Consider the following 17,238-nt stretch of genomic DNA (forward strand, 5'->3'; position numbering starts at 1 on the left):
ATAAAATAAAATAAGTAAATCTTAAAAAAAAAAAATTTGCTTGGGACCCTGCTTATACCCAGGAAGTGAGCATAACAGACATTTAAAGTACTAAGTTTTATAAACATAAGTAGACAAATATCCTTGAATCTATCATTATCAGGGAAAGGGTGCATGAAAGGGGGACTATTCTGAATAAAGTGCCAAAATGAGTAAATTAAACACTAGCTATGTAAAATTTAAGCTAATAAAATTTCTGCCCCTCCTCCCAACCAGAACTCATGTTAACATTCTGAAGATCAAAGACAGTTCATTCATTTTTTAAAATAGGGTAGGCTTTTCTTAAGAACTAAAAAATAAACAAGATTTGCTTTTAAGTATCACTTGGGATATACCACACTGTTACAAGATATGCATATAGGAAAGCCTAAATTTCAGCACTGGTACACTCAAAATGATGAATTACTTACTAGGTAAAGACAAATTGCTATTAATTTATACCTGGCATTTATTATCCTGCCCTTTCTTCTATATTATGCATTTTTCAGGAAATTGTTGCTAAATCTAAAAATTAATACACAGAGAGTATATTGTACCTCTCTCATGGGGTAGAATTTTATATACCTACCTTAACTTTGTCATTTAATGTCCTGAGAATTTAAAAAATATGCCAAGCAAAATTGATATCAAACCAGTTACTAAAAACTGCCTATGTGCAATGGTGCTCAGAGATGTATTCACCAAAGGCAATGAATGTCTCATGATGATGGAGGAGGTTGTTGTTATGGCAGGAGTAGGGTGAGGGGGATGGGGGGTATATGGGGACCTCATATTTTTTTAATGTAACATTAAAAAAAAAAAAGACAATAATAAAAAATGCCTATGTATACATGAAATCTGAAAAGATTTTTAATTGCTAAGAGTAGTATCTAAGTGGATTATGGGTGAAATTTTCCTTTTGCTTTGTGCATTTAAATATTCTGAAATGAACATAGTTTGCAGAATAAAAACCATTAGAAGCCTATGCTGTACAAAAAAATGTTATGACAGATTTCAGGATATTGTCAGGACTTTCATTTAACAATAATCCTTAAGTATGAACTCTATCCTATAGGAGAAGAGTTCCAATTTTCTACAGAATAGCAAATTTAACATCACCCAACCCAGGGAGCTGTGGCAGATTATATTTTCCAAAGATGGCTACAATATCTGCAGCTCCACATAACCTTCTACAATATGACTTTGGCACTCCCCCATTAAGAACCAATCCAATTCCCCTGTCTTTCTATCTGGGTGGGCTTGTGACTGCTTCAACCAACAGCAGAAGTCATGTAATATGACTTGTCATACAAAATAATAGGAACTTATTTGAGGAAGTACCAAAATTTACTCATAAGACTGCAGAATGACAAGGTAAGATTGTTTTACCTTCAAGTGGTACTATTTTTTCTTTTTTATCTGTATAAGAGAGGATCTCCTAGCTGCTAAGGTGTACAGAACTTTATTAAATTCATCACCATAGGATCTGAACTAGAAGAGATCTTTATACACTAATACATATAATCAGATCTCTACATGGCAAAGACCTTATCTTGATCTAGAACAGTGGTCCTCAAAGTGTGGTCTCTAGGCTAGCAGCATCACCCATCAGCAGGAAACTTGTTAGATATGCAAATTCTCAGGTTCCATCCCAGACCTACTGAATCATAAACTCAGGGGATTAGGTACAGCAATGTTTTAAGACGACCTCAGGGTAATTTTGTCTTGTGCTTAGGTTTGAGAAACACTGATCTATTTAAAATACATTTTAATTCCCTTGTAATAGTGAGCCCAGTAGAAACTGGAAATAAATTATTCTGAATCAAACATAAAATTTATGACCTTACAAAGAATTAAACGGCATCCTTAATTTGGAAATAGGGTATCTAAAGATTCAACTTTAAACAATTTAGAAAACTTATTGAATGGTGATTTGCCTCTAGATCAAATTACAGTCTTTTTAAGTTTAACCTAATAACTGTTTGCATAAGAAAAGATTCACTTATGATCCAAACATTCTCTCAGGTGCTCAGACCTGGGAAACAGACATCAGTTTCCAAGATGGAAGAATTACCACTTTCCATTTTTAAGTAGTACTTTTGCTTATCTTGCATCGTGAGTGGAGTTCCAGAAGTTTAGAGTACTTTACTATCAAACTCAGTGGTAAATGTCACAATTTGCACTAGGAACAGAAAGCCTCAATCAACTGGTCTGACAGTCTATTTTCAAAATGAAGGTAGCTTGCTATAGCTGGACTTACACCAAGTTTGTTGATAAAGAAAAGCATGTGGTACCTTGGGATGCAGTATCTTGGACTTAACCAGGTATAATTTGCCTAATCGGTGCACAATAATGCTCAGAGACATTATCTTAAGTGACCTCATTCCTATTACCATATCCAGTTCAAACGGCTTAAAAGTTGGTCCAACATATGAATCAGGACTTGTCATTCTAACTGATCCTACATTAATTCCAATGAACACGGAGAGGCAGGCAAAGATAAAAGGGCCCCATACAAAAGCTTTGGCCTTCCTTAAACTAGAAACATGGCTGCCTAAAACATAGCAGTAATGAAGACAAGTTGCTCAACTACTCATATAATACACATAAATGATTATTAAGTAATTTTTCTGGATACTGGAACTGCTTTCCTAGCACAAAAAAAGATACCTTTATCAGAAAGCTAGCCACAACACTGATGATATAAATCTGCCTCTTAGATTCTGTATCTTGAAATTCAATTTAGAGTTTCTTTTTCAACTACTGAGCATCCTAAGTGTCTTTAAAAAAAAAAAAAAAGATTTTATTGATTTCTCCCATCCCCTCGCTGTTTGCATTTGCACGTGTCTGTTTTGTTGTATGCTGGTCCTCTTAATTTAGGAGGTATTAGGAACCAAACCTGGGACCTCCCATGTAGAAGGGAGGTGCCTAAAATCGCTTGAGCCACCTCCGCTCCCTGCTTTGTCAGAGTCTCTCATTATGTTATCCTCCATGTGCTTCATGTCATCCCACCGCGAGAGCGCATCGCATTAACTCACTATCTTGCTTGTCCTCCAAAAGGAGGCACCAGGAACTGAACCCAGACCTCCCATGTGGGTATACAGGAATTCAATCGCTTACGCCACATCTAATTCTCATCCTAAGTGTCTTAAAAGTCCATTTATACCACCATTCATGAGCAAGATAAAAATCAGGCCACTTCCCAGATTACCAAGATCTCTGAAGGGGAACCATGGGATAGAGGTTAAGAGACTATACCCATGATTGTCAAAAGACCATATAGTCATGTGATACTGAAAAATCATTACTCCAACAAGCACTGTCCAGTCTCACTCTTGAAGTTCTATGTCCTCTTTCTTTGTTGCTTATAATTCATGGTATTAACTATGTGACAGACATTTAAATCTCAACTATCAGGCAGCTAACCCTGTCAGGCAGGAATATCAATCATATTTGACTAAGGGGAAAATGAAGAAGTTAAATAACTTACCTAAGGTCCCAAATCCTAGAATACCATTTGTAGCTCAACACCATTTCCCCTAACAATGTCACTCTGGATTCCTGTTCTTCCTACATTTCATTTCTACCTCTACTGTTGTAACTTTTCTCCTTTCTTTCCTCCAATCAGAGTAGTAGTATGCTGCTCAATGGTAGTACATCTAGGTCTTCATTTCTTCCCAAACAATCTTTCATTACCAAGTTACTTAATAGAACGTTTTGCAGTTCAGTACAGTGCTGAGGGTACCGGACAATGAACACCCAAAAAAGCTTACTGAGCTTTACTTCCTTACTGTTATGTCCAACAAATTCCATAAATGATTAATTTTTAAAACCGTGTTTTAATTTAGGCAATTATAAAGAAAAAGAGTGAAGATGTGACTATCAGGGTGATATATGAACAAAAATATGACCAAAGCAAACTATGGAGAGTAGTGTATAGTAATATATTAACCTTCCATCGATAGTAAAAAATAATAATAATAATAAAGGACATATGCTAAATGAAATCAACTAGACAAAAGGTACTACATTGTTTGATTCCATCTATACAAAATATAAATGCAAATAAACTAAAGAGATGGAAATAGGTTAGTAGTTACATATGGCAGGAGGAGAGATTGAGAGGTACCTACGAAAGGGTAGAGTTGTGTTGTTTTTTTATTATTATGACTGGAATGATGAAAACGTTCTCATATTGACTGAAGTGATGAGTGCAATCCGTGATTATATACCAATGCCACTAACTGTACACTTTGGAGAGATTGTATAGTTTATAAATACATTTCATTAAAATTGATTAAAAATAAGAAAAAAATAGTGAGGTGGGAAACTCCAAGAAAGAAAAAAAATCTCCAAGTAGACAACTGCGAACAGCCACAAAAGGAAAGATAAGGAGGATACAACATCTGAAAAAAACCTAGGAATGAATACATTTTGATAAAATTGATTAAAAAAAGAAAAAGAAACACGGAGGTGGGAAACTCCAAAAAAAGAAAAAAATCTTCAACTAGACAACTGTAAACAGTCACAAAAGGAAGGAAACAACACCTGAAAAAAACCTAGGAAATTACTTAACTCTTGTCCCCAATTAAGGAGATTATCTGTAAACTAGGACTTAATACTTAAAAACAAAGCCTAAAACAGCAACAGTAGTACAGTAACAGCACCTAGCTATACTTTAAATCATCTTATATCGCCAGGTCAAATCATTTTTGGAATACTGAAAGAGCCTGCAGAAAAACAAATGTAGAGATGAAGATTTCTTTTCCTCTCAACTTTCCATACTCTTTTAGCAGCCTTTCCAGAAATTATTGCCACCCCCTTCATCTAGCAACATCAGTTCTGACTTGGCAGCACAGAGGTAGGCAGATGTCCCCCCTGCATTGTCCAATTCAACAGAGAATTAAAAGCTAGTAAAATGCATAGAAGATAGGAAAGGTAATAAGCAAAAGTTTCCTTAGTTTATAAAAGGAAAGTAGAGACATATAGTACAATCCACAGGTAACCCATAATTACTATCTTTAATTGCCAGAAGCATGCTCATGTAGCTAAAGTCACAACTGTGTTGTTCTAGTAAACAAAAGTATTAAACAGTGAAAGTATGAGTAACTCTAACATGAACAACTTGGGAATTCAATTCATCCAACTGAAGAAAAATAAAAAGGTAATATCGTAAAAACTCCTTAAGCCATGTCCACGGCTACAAAGGGAAATCCAAATGAGGGAGGCAACCAACTCCAATAGGAAAGTAAATAATATTAAAGAGTTCTAGTACTACCTACTTTGAAATATATTCTTAAAAGTCTAAAACTGTGCATTTGAAAAAAACAAATGATTACAGATAATTTAAAGGGTGTTTTTTGAATTATTAGTTGCTATAGCAAAGCTATCATTAGGATGAGACTACAACTGAGTCATTTATACACTTCTTTGGGAGTTTGAGGTAATGAGAAGTAAACTATAATTCAAAATGGAGACCAAAGTGTATTACTGAATGCTTAAAGTATATTTCAGTTATTTCTATGTTTGGGTAACAGTATTGACGGGAATGTCATGAAATTTTTAATAATTTACAATGGTTTTAATATCAAGAATTGTCTATAGCTTTCTTCCTAAGAACTGTAAACTGTTTACAAATCTTGCTTATACTACCCAGATTTTAAAAGTGTTCCACTTATCTACTCATCAACTCTATCCACTTAAAGAAATATCAATCCCTTTAGGGAAAATTTCATTTGACCAAAAATTTATTTTGCAAGTACTGCTGTGTAAAAACAAAAAGTATTTACCCCCTCACAGATTAATCCATTTTAACTATTTTTTGATGAAGCTCCAAATATTTCTACATAATGATTTAGTCAAACTTTATTTAGCATATATCACATGCCATGAACAATGGAGTAAAGTTATCAATAATCCCTGCCCTCAAGGAACTTACCACCAAATAAGAAAACCACTTAAGGTAGAACATAATAAGGCAATATAAAAATTGCCAAGGGAAGTATACAAACAGTAAATAATACAGGAAGTGAAAGTAGAGACAACTTTAGTTGAGCATGATCAAAAAGCACAACCTTCCCCTTTCCTAAGAAAGTATGAATTTTGAACTCTGCCCAGTAAAGTCTCTTTCATCAATATTTTTATACTTATATTCTATCTAACAAAAGCACTGGTTAGCGAGAGGAAAAACTAAAGAAATGAACTGAAGCCAAGCAATTCACTTTGAAATTCAACTTTGGCTGAATTTCTCATCTGCTATCCCTCTCATCCTCTCTAGTGCATTCATTTCCCCTGAAAAGAAACCAGTAACTGAAAATTATCCAGGAGCCTGGAAGACAAGAATTAAGATGGAAAGTTTGTCACATCTCCTACTTCTCTTTACTGGTAAAACTTAAGCCAAACTTTCCTCATCTATGACATATTACATTTGAATAGAAACTGGAATATGTGCATATGGAATTTACCTAATCTCTTCTTTAATCATAAAGAAAAACTTCAGTTGAACTTTAAAAAGTTCACTTCATCACAACAATAGGGATTGCCCCCATGTTAATAACCGGATGGGACTTTACCTGCCACAATTCTCAGGACCCATTACCTGGACAAACTACAAACACCTAGTTTAACAATGAGACATTGATAAAGTTCTAACAATGAAATGAAAAGCTCTTCTTTTGCATTCAGCTTTTTAAAACAGAGAAACTCTAATTAAAATTCAGGATTTGAGGGAAAAAGCTTGACTTAGTTCTACATGATCAGCTTAAATATGAAAAAATTGCACCCAGGTTCCAGGGTATTAACAAATTCTAATTATCCCCATGAAACATTTCAAGAGACCATGGAATCTCACACATACCAATCTGCTTCAATTTACTGGAGCCATCTCAACTTCCTTGTCTATAAAATGAATTGGACTAAATTCTAAGATACCGCGAAGCTCTTAAAAATCTTGGATTCTATAGCATATATTAATAAAATTAAGATCATAATAAAGTTGTCCTAAGTTTAACCTTTCATAAGTATCTATTAATTTAATAGAAAGAGTACTAATCTTCATCCAGCCCTAAATGTAAACTGAGAATAATATAAAATTATGGCAAACTCTACATTTACTTGTAAGTCACACAACATTCTGATTGAAATATTTGCCAGATGGGAAGTATCCTAAAGTAAAATAATATGCCCAGCTTAAAACAATCCTTTCTCATTTTAATATTTACGTTTCTACTCTCACTCAGAAAAAAGTACTCATATTATCACATAAGAGAATTTTTAATTCTCACAATTCTCAGCTTTACCTTTTTAAATTCAAATTTTAAATACCTCCCTAAACCACGCAATTACACACAGACAAGCAGAGAGAAACAAATTAAGCATTATAGCTTTTTTCCCAGTGACAAGGTGAATGCAAAACAAAGTAATCCTGCCTTCTGCATTGCAGAGAGTAGTTATTACTACCAATGGAAACACATCAGGAATCTTAAATGTCAAGAAAAACTTCCAATGGTTAGCCCTAAGAAAAGATTTTTACTTATAAAATAGTAAGGAATATTTTTAATTCATAATTATTAACAAAGAAATGCTGTACAACAGCAGCACTGAAAAGTCTAAGGAGAGACAGACTGCAAGCTCTGAAAGGAACAAATGTTATCCTCTCTCACACCCTAGCAACCTTTTTCCGAATAACAGCAAAGATGTAAAGACTTTAGGGAGTAGAAAGAAAAACTACACTATCGGCTGTCTGTTCTGGTCATATATTGGCTACAAAGCCAGCAGGCTGTTTTGCTTTTTAAGCAAGAGAGCACTGGTTAATCTTTCACCTACATAAGTTGCTAGAGTCTAAAACCTGTAATATTTACAAAGAGCACACAATTTTAAAGGCGAACAATTAAAAATATGCTTTATTCTACATCAAACTTAACAATATTTGCTCTTCAGATAAAATGAAGACTTGGTTTCAAAATATCTTGCAGAGTCTCAGAACCAGTTCTACACAAATAAACTGATGAAAAAATCTAGGCAGTTATGAATCATAATTCAATATCTTATGTACTCTAATCACATTTAAAGGATTTTTAAATGGAATTTTACAGTTGAGTCTTCACCGCAGCTGTATTTCTTCTCTTTGCTACAGTTTTTATAAGCTCAAACTTCAAAATCTAAGACATTTAGTTACATTACATAACAGCATGTTTCATCAATGTTAAATATGCATCCTCGCTGAACAAATGCTTAGCTTTCCTCTAAGAGCTCAAATTATCAGAAATTTGCAAAAAACTTCTTAAATGAAGCACAATAAAATTACTTCGATTCTCTGTCTTAATATTACATACTTACTTATAACTTTCAGGTAAGCTACTTGATTTTAGAACCAGAGGGACAAGGCATTTTGGTCCAGAAGGCCCCAATGTGAATGAATAGGTCAAGACTGAAATACAGCTCAACTATAATTTGCTAAGTGAACTTAAGAAAAATGAAATCCAGTTGTAAGGCAATTTTACCTTAATTTTACTAAGTGTTTCTAAAAAGATTCAAAACTGAGCAAATCCTACTTCAGGAGCATTCAAAATTCTCACTCACTACTGAAAAATGAATCAGTTAATTCCTTTCATACAGTAAATCATATAGATATAGGAAAAAAGTTCAATCTACATTAGAAAGCAGATGTGCTTAATTAGAGGAAAATCCAAATGCTTTGAGTTTCCCCAAAACTATAATTTTAATTGCAATTAAGTCACAGCATCTGTACTGCCTACCAACCTATTTCACACGTAGTCTGTGGGTTATCAAAACCAAACTGACTTGATCTTTTCACTAGGACCCGAAACACCAAGGGGAAAAAAAGGTACAAAACACATTTGTTACTTTGTACAGTCTGTTAAATCTCTATCATTACCAAAGAACTTTTTTTTCACTACTACTAGTCCAGTCTATAAACTGTAATAATAATGGCATTACTTTCTCCTTTATAATTTGGGGGTGTGGTTATGACAATGAATAGGAATGCACACCTATACATGAGTGAAGTGCCATGGTTCAGGCCCTCAAAGACCTTATAAAATAGAATTGTATTTTTAGATGCACTTCAACACTACAATCTAACAGTCACCTCAAAACTAAGCTGGCTGCTAATCAGTGCCTGACTTTATAAGAGCCCTTTGAATTTTCAGTCATTCTAATATAAATACATTAAAATGTAAATACTTAAAAATATTGCATCATTAATACTTATCTTCTAATTCCAATCCCAGAAGAAAATGGAGATTTCCTAGAAATTCTGAAAATTAAAGTATTCAAGCATCAACCAGATTGACCAGATTGTTGCATTAAGAGGATTTTTAAAAAATACTTAAGTTAGTCTAAAGTACAAATAGAATAACAAAAAGTAATTCAGAGGGCAGACTCAGATGATACTGTCCTTGGACATACTTATTTTACCCAGATTTATATGGAGTTTTACATTTAAATATTTTTGTTGCTTTGTTGACTTTGATAAATCTATTATTCCAATTACTTATATTAAAACACACCAGTTTCCAAAATAAAGGATTGGCAAAAGTTAGAAATGTTATTGAATCTCAATTTCAAAAAAAGTCCATGAAATTCAAATTATATTTCCAATGTTCAATATTGAAGATGAGATAGCCATATCAAATCTAAATGTTTGTTTTATAACTCCCCCAACTGTAAAAGAAATCACTAAATAAGCAATTAAAGGCCTAAATATGACCAATTTTCAACTTATTTCCCACAGCCCAAATTTTAGCCAAATAACTATTTTCTCGACATCCTTAAGTAACACTATAGGTAGCTAAACAAATATTTTAAAATTTGACGTACTCAAAATTCAATGTTATAATATAAATGTTGTAGTAGAGGCTGACAAGCAAAAATTATCTTACCAAAGGAAAGTTATATTTTATTTTTTAGGATAAAAGGCAAGTTAACATAATACTCAAAAGTGTAATTACTCCATTTTTTTGTGCTACTGATTTGTTCCTCCCTTTCCACCTCTAATCTCAAAGTTCATTTACTCTGTCGAGAGGCTTTCTCTACACACTACACACACCCGGACATACACGTCTCTCTAAACAGTACACTGTCCTGTACTGAAAGCATTAAAGAAAAGGGCGACTTGAAAATATATTTCACGGCGTGTCCCAGAATGGCCAAATACTGAATCCAAAAATATTGTAGGTGTGGCTCGATTTTTTCGTAGGGGCGGGGAGGCCAGCAGGGGCGGCTGCCTGGCCGCTGCCCTCCCCCTCTGCTTTCGCTTTGTGCTCACAATGCAGCTCCTGTAAAGCGCTTCCCTCTGCCCGCAGCCGCCGCCATGTTAGACTCTCTCCATGTGCGCCCAGGGACCTGCGACCGCCTCCGTCTACTCCTGAGCCCCTCACCCCCCAGAAATCTCAACCGTTGCAGTCTCCTCCTCTCCCCACTTTAGCGTTCCCAAGGGACAAAGAGGCGCTGCCGAAAATCATCTCGGGATTGAGTGGAGCGTGAGGCTCAGGGGGCACCTAGACAATCGAAACAAAGAGGGGAGCCCATAAGATTAGGGGGGACAGCAAATCGAAGGCTCACTCAAAATGGGCTCGACGGAAAGCCATTATAGTTTATGATTCTAAACACACTTCTCTCACGGGAATATGAAGGAATACCGAAGAGGCTTCCCGTACACGGAAACGGGGTGGACAAAACCCCACGACTGAAGGACGTAGGCCGCCCCAAGCCCACGAGGCAGTCGGTTGAGCCCTCCACCCCACACCCGGACTTCTTCATTTCTCCCCCCCCCCCGGCCCTCGTCAAGAAAATCGAGGCTCGCTAACCGAGAGAAGCGCATCACACAGTTAGGTCGTGACGATACGCCCCCACCCTTACATATCCCACTCCCAGAGGCCAAAACGCCAGCCCCACAGCAGGGTGAGAGTAATAAAGAGGCCTAGGGGGCACCGCCGAGTCCGGGTCAGGTGACAAGCACCTCCCTAGAAGCCCGTTTTCTGGGCACGAAGCTCCTGTTTACTGCGGTGACCGGGTGTAGGGGACCGGTGGAAGAGAAGCAAGAGCCTTCAAAAGCGCCAGAGATGGACGAGAAGACCACAGCAATCAGGGTGGGCCCTGTTGTTGGAAGCGCCGAATTCCAGCCGCTTCACACCCTCCCTTCCCCGCCAACTCCTGGCACCTTTTTCTTCTCCAGATTCCGAAGTTTCTTGTCGATCACCCCGAGAATCTGCTTCATGGCCTCGGTCTGGACAGCGCCGGTGCCGGTTGCCGGGTGCTGAGAAGCCGGCGCAGCAGCCCCGGCCCCGGCCTCGCTCCCGGAGGAGCCCGACGGGGGTGGCGGTCCGGAGGACTTGCTGCCGCTGCCGCTGCCGCTGTGGCTGGTGGCCGAGGGCATCTTTAGACCGTGAGGGGAGAGAAGAAAAAGCGGGAGGAAAGACGAGCGCGGCGAGTCAGGAGACGGACGGGGCGAGACGCGGGACAAAACGCGCAGCGGGCGGGAGCCTGCGCGAGCGGGTGGGGGAGGGGGCCGGCGCGCGCCGCGAGGGCAGGAAGAGACAGAGGGCGCGCGCGCGACCCGCCAGCGGGGCGCCCGGCCGGGCCTCGCACCGTCCCCCCGCCCCCCCGCCCCGCCCCCGGCGCGAGCCACCAATTCGGCCTACCCGCCTCGGGGCACCGGGGCTCGCGCCGGGGGCGGGGCCTCGCGGCGCTAGCCGCCAACGGCCCGGGCAACGGTGCCCAACAACGCCTGCCAGGAACTCGTCGCCTTCCGAGGAAGGGAAGGGAGAGATTGGAACTAATAGGCAGAGAAGGGGCGGAGAAGGGCACTGGAGATGACTGGGGGGGAGGGGAAACTTGGGGCGGAGGCCCCTCGCGAAGCTCCAGCCCATCCGGAGGTAAAGAACACTCGCACGGAGCGGCCCTCTTCCGCTTCAGCGCCTCGGTCCGGGTTGGCGCTCACCGTGCGCGCGCGGATACCAATGGAGATTCCGAGCTGGTGGCTGAGGGGACAAGGGTGGCGGTACGTTCTGGGCTGTGTCGTGCGCTCCTTGGGCGCAGGCCGCTTCGCCCTGTCCCCGCTGCACCGAGAGCCGCTACTAGTGAAGCGGAGAGCCGGGAGCCGGAGGGACTTAGCAGCCCTCTGAGGCGGAGGGGGCGGGAGAAGCAGCCGGCGGGGTCCTTCGCAGCCGCTGGGGCTGCCCAGCGCGAACGCCTGCCTGGAAGTGCCCGCCCGGTCTCCTCCCCGCCGGGTCCACGCCCCTGCTTTGGGATTTGGGGAGAAGGCGGGACCGATCTGCAGCGGGAGGTTGCGGGAATAATCCTTTAGTTTTGAGAGAAATCGTAGCTGGGGTCCTTCAGGCGAAGTCAATTGACGCCAAGACAGGGACAATAGGTGTCAAGCCGCTCTATTTGGAGCTGTCGACTGCTCAGTTAAGAGCCCTTGGGGTTGTGAGGGTGGGACCGGGGCAAAGGTTTCTGCAAGTAAGGGATGCACGGGGTGAATGGTGCAATCTCAACCTCTAGAATCCCTTCATTCAGAACCTGCAAAGTCCCACATCCCAAAAGATTCTTTGGAAATAGACACAACTCACCGCTCCCGCACAAAACAGTCACCCAGTCACCTGGGAGTTGGCTGTAGAACGCTTTGGGAATGAGCACGATTGGTGACTTTTAAAATCTTAAAACTCCAGACTCGTGTTTAAAATTATGTTAAGCTACCCTAAGGTAGTTATCCAATAGACTTGAGTATTACCAGTTATTAGACTTTTCCCTCCTTTTGTTTTAGATTTGCATATATCTTTTAAGAGAATGTAGAATGACATACATGAAATTATTTTAAATTTTTTTCTCCAAAATAATTATTCGAGCCTTGTGATTAAGCTAGGGTTGTAGTGGAGGTGGGCATGGACAGCAGAAAATGAGAAACTAAGGACTAGAAGAAAAAGTAAAAGAAATAGTGGAGAATTCGGCAACATAATTTTGTATGACAATAGTAAATGACCAATTTATAATTTAAATTCCCTGAAATAGGGATTTAGAACTGGATTCTACCTAACCCACTGTTCCTAAGGGAATAAAATGAGTAAACTGGCTGGCAACAGTGTATCCTTAGGGAGCCTGGAGAAACAACCACAGCCTCTGGCCTCAAGTTATTGCAGTCAGCTTCAGAGTCTTATATTCAGATATTTGAGCACTTTACTATGCTAGGAATTTAACACTAGAGGAGTGAACAAAGCAAAAATCCCTGTCCTCATGGAGCTTAAGTTCTAAATGGGGGCGGGGAGATAAAACATGCTATCAGTGAAATGGAAGAGAAAAAAAGGTGGTCAGGAAAAGCCTCACCAAATGATCTTTGAGCCAAGACTTAAAGGAAGTGAGGAAAAAAGCCAAGCAGGTATCTTTAAGAATTTTCCAAGTAGAGGAAACACCAAGTTCCAAGATCTGAGATGGAAGTTTGCTTGTAGGTTCAATGAACATCAAGGAGACCAGGTGGGTAGAGCAAAGCTTAGGACATGAGGTCAAAGACCTAAAAGGGGGCCGGGTCTTGTAGGACCTATTACTTTTGTTTCTGCTGAGTGGACTGGGAGTCATTACAAACACACTTTCACAGATGAGTGGCACATAGGAACGTAGGAAAACCTATGTTTTCTTAAAAAAATCACTCTTGCTGCTGTATAAAGAATTTACTCTAAGTGTGTGTTCAGGTGGGGACGGAGTGGCAGAGAACAAGAGCCGAAGCTGGGAGACCAGTTAAGAGGCCTTTGAAATTATCCAGCCAAGAGGTTGTAACAGCAAAAGTGGTGACAAGTATTTGGATTTGTTATACATTGTGATAGTAGAACCAACAAGATTTGTTAGCCTGTGGTATGTTGATTGTGAGAGAAGTCCAAGTTGACCTAAAGTTATTCAGATTTTAAGCACTGTATTTAGCACTATGCTAGGCCTAGAGGATCGGAAGAAAGTTTATATTCCTTTAGCTCCTTGCAACTCAGTCTACTCAACCCAATAGACCTACTGAATTAATCTGCATTTCCACTTGACCATCTTGTGATTTGCATACACATTAAAGTTTGAAATAGTCTACTGGGCCAATCTGTGTTTTGTTTTTGTTTTTGTTTTTTAAAGATTTATTTATATATCCACCCATTGTTGGGATCGCTGTCTGCTCTCAGTGTCCATTTGCTGTGTGCTTTCTGTGTCTGCTTGTCTTCTCTTTAGGAGGCACTGGGAACCGAAACTACGACCTCCCTTGTGGAAGAGAGGCACTCAATCATCTGAGCCACCCCAGCTCCCTGGTTTGTTGTATCTCTCATTGTCTTTCCTCTTTGTATCTCTTTTGTTGCATCATCTTGTTACATCAGCTTGCTGCACCAGCTCACTTTCTCCAAGAGGCACTGGAAACCAAACCCAGGACCCCCCATGCAGTAGGCAGAAGCCGGATCGCTGGAGCCACATCCATTTCCCCAGCCTGTATTTTAATAAGCCCTCTGGGTGATTGTGATTCATGCTCAAGTTCAAGAACCACTGACTTGGAGGTCTCTAAATGATGCAGGTTTGAGTTGAATAGGGCTTGTGATAAGATGTGCCAGAAGAGGCTTTTGACTCATGGTCCGCTAAATTAAGCTTTTCCTCAAGGAGAAAGAAAAGCAGATTGTTGAGAGGAAGTAGAATAGATGAGTCAACACAGATGGCAGAAATTGTCATTTGGGGATCCATCTCCATATGTATCCAGCCCATAGTATACAGATAAGCTAGGTTATTATTTTTTTTATTTAAAAAATTTTATTGAACTATATCATTCATACATGAACATACATAATAAATGTACAGTAATCGTTGTGAACTTCAAAATAAGCATTCATATCATAAAGGGTTTCCGTACATCATCCCACTGCCAACCCCTTGCACTGTGACAAATATTTGTTACAAACTGAAAGAGCATCATCAAAATATTAGTAACTATAGTCCATATCTTAACATTTGGTGTATTTTTCCTCCAACCTACCCTATTATTAACACCTGTATTAGTATTATGTATTTGTTATACTTCATGAGAGAATGTTCTTATAATTGTTCTGTTATTCACAGTCTATCTTTCACCACAGGATTCACTTTGTTACACAGTCCCATGTGTTGTATAATCCATTCAAAGTGTACACTCAGTGCCTCTCATTTTCATTACAAAGTTATGCTGTCATCCTCACCTCAGTGAATTTTAGAATGTTTCCATTACTCCAGAATGAAAAATCCCATACCTTCTTATACCCCTCTTCTTAGAATTGATATATCTTCTTGGCCATTGCTGCAAAAATATTAGAATATTACATTAACTATCACCCATAATTTATATTAGTTGTAATTTTCAAGCTAGGTTATTCTTAAAACAGGTGTACCCTACGTTCCCTGGGCCAAGTAGCCCTTCATCTGTTGTTTTGTTTTGTTTTAGGAGGTACCAGGTACTGAACCTGGGACCTTGTACATGGAAAGTAGGAGCTCAACCACTGAGCCATATCAGCTCCCCAGTCCCCAAATTTTCGTGTTTTTTTTACTGTAATTAATTTTTTTTTAGGAGGTGGAAGGGGTTGAACCTCAGGACCTCGTACATGGGAAGCAAGCGCTTGACCATGAGCTACATCTGCTCCCCCCTTCATTTGTTTTTGTAAGTAAAATATCATTGTGACACAGCTGCACCCGTTCATTTACATATCTTTTATGGCTCTTTCATGCCACAGCAAGAGTTGAGTAGCAGTGACAGAGATGGTGTGGTCGCAAAACCTAAAATACTTATCTTTACAAAAGAAGTTTGTCTTTCCTGGCCTAAAACAAAAAAAAAAAGGTTCATTTCTCACTCATGAGACATATCCATAGCAGTTCCTCAGAAGACTGCTCATAGTAGTCACTCAGTAGATTCAAGCCAAAGGAGAGCCATCTCTCAATTGTTGCTCATCACTGTAAGGAAAGATAACTCAGGAGGACCTCAAGTTGTCAAATTTCCAAACATATAAACAAAAGTTAATTCTGGTCACTCTGGCCAGAGCCTGTCACATAACCCCATGCAACCATAGCTCAAGACATCGTATCCTTCCAGGTGACTAGTAGGAACCAAAAATATTTGGTGAACATACATAACTGTCATGCTCTCACTTCCTACAATATCTCATCCCAAACCCATTTTCTTGGTGTTCTGCATTCTTGGAATTTATGTGTTCTGGTCAACAAGCCCAGAAAAAACAATGAATTCAAAGCAAAGAAGTGTCTTTAGGCTGACTTCCTGCCCAGCACAATGCCATGATCTCAGCAAACTGAGTTTCTTGTGTTTCCTACCTGACAGAAAGGAGATAAGGCTTTGTGTTTATGTGAATTTTTAATACTTTACTATCATTCCCCCCTCCCCTTTTTTTTCCTAATCCAAAGTCATGTGAATAGCTTAGGGTCATTGTATCTGAAGAAACTAAAATTACAGGCATAGCAGAATTTGATAGTAAATGAAAATACTTTCTCTAAAAACCTTGCCATTACAGTTATGCCCAATACTAATCTATTTTATAATTTTACGAGTCTCTCAGGCTGATACTGTTTAATTCATTAGACCACAGTACTCTAAAGCCTCTACAGTTAAGGGATGTGAATATTTTAACTACTTATCCCAATCATTTTGGCAGAATAGTTCAGTTACTTTAATCTGAATCACCCAAAAAGCTACTCCCAAGTTTATATGTAGCAAAAGAGATCTTTAATCTGAATTACATTAACTGCATCTCTGCTTAAGGTTGACAGAAACATGGCCGATGTGTGAACTACACTGCTCCCACAGCTAAAACTGAAAGCCTCTTAAAAAATTTTTTTAATCATTTTACCACAAGTCAGCAATAGATCTGTCATTTTTCCAGTATTGTCTCTTTTATGATAATTTAATCTTTGTAGTAATTATTTGTCTCTAGGTCCATGAGCCATGACTAGAATATGAGCTTTTCAAGAGAAGAAAGCAGTTGTTTGTATGTTTGTTTTTTCATCTCTGTATGTGCTTTCCCGGCACAAATATTTTTGTCAATAAACATTGCTTGCTATATTAACATATCACTGGTGTTATGATTGGACTAAGCTGCTTCTCTGCTCTTTTACATTTTGTCCATCAGCTAAAGTAACATTCTTTGCCATATACATTTTATTATGCCCTTCCTTTCTTAATTGTAGTGTTAGACTTAGAAATACAATTCA

At 39.0% G+C, this 17,238-nt stretch overlaps 1 protein-coding gene across 3 annotated transcripts in view; it reads right to left on the bottom strand.

Moving 5' to 3' along the window:
* Positions 1–12,384, bottom strand: part of CAPRIN1 (cell cycle associated protein 1) — a 38,032-nt gene extending 25,648 nt beyond the window's left edge. The window contains exons 1-2 of one of the 3 annotated variants that reach the window (XM_058305583.2): positions 11,981–12,384; positions 11,201–11,416 (exon numbers count right to left, since the gene is read on the bottom strand). In XM_058305583.2, the coding sequence (XP_058161566.1) occupies positions 11,201–11,416 (216 nt within the window). In that variant the 5' untranslated portion in view covers positions 11,981–12,384. Of the gene's footprint in view, positions 1–10,306; positions 10,464–11,200; positions 11,417–11,681; positions 11,925–11,980 lie in introns of those variants that run through there. The other 2 variants (XM_058305582.1, XM_071218111.1) reach the window with 2 other exon arrangements.
* Positions 12,385–17,238: the final 4,854 nt, after the last annotated feature.

Source organism: Dasypus novemcinctus, chromosome 10 (genome assembly GCF_030445035.2).
Source record: "Dasypus novemcinctus isolate mDasNov1 chromosome 10, mDasNov1.1.hap2, whole genome shotgun sequence".
Lineage (NCBI taxonomy): Eukaryota > Metazoa > Chordata > Mammalia > Cingulata > Dasypodidae > Dasypus > Dasypus novemcinctus.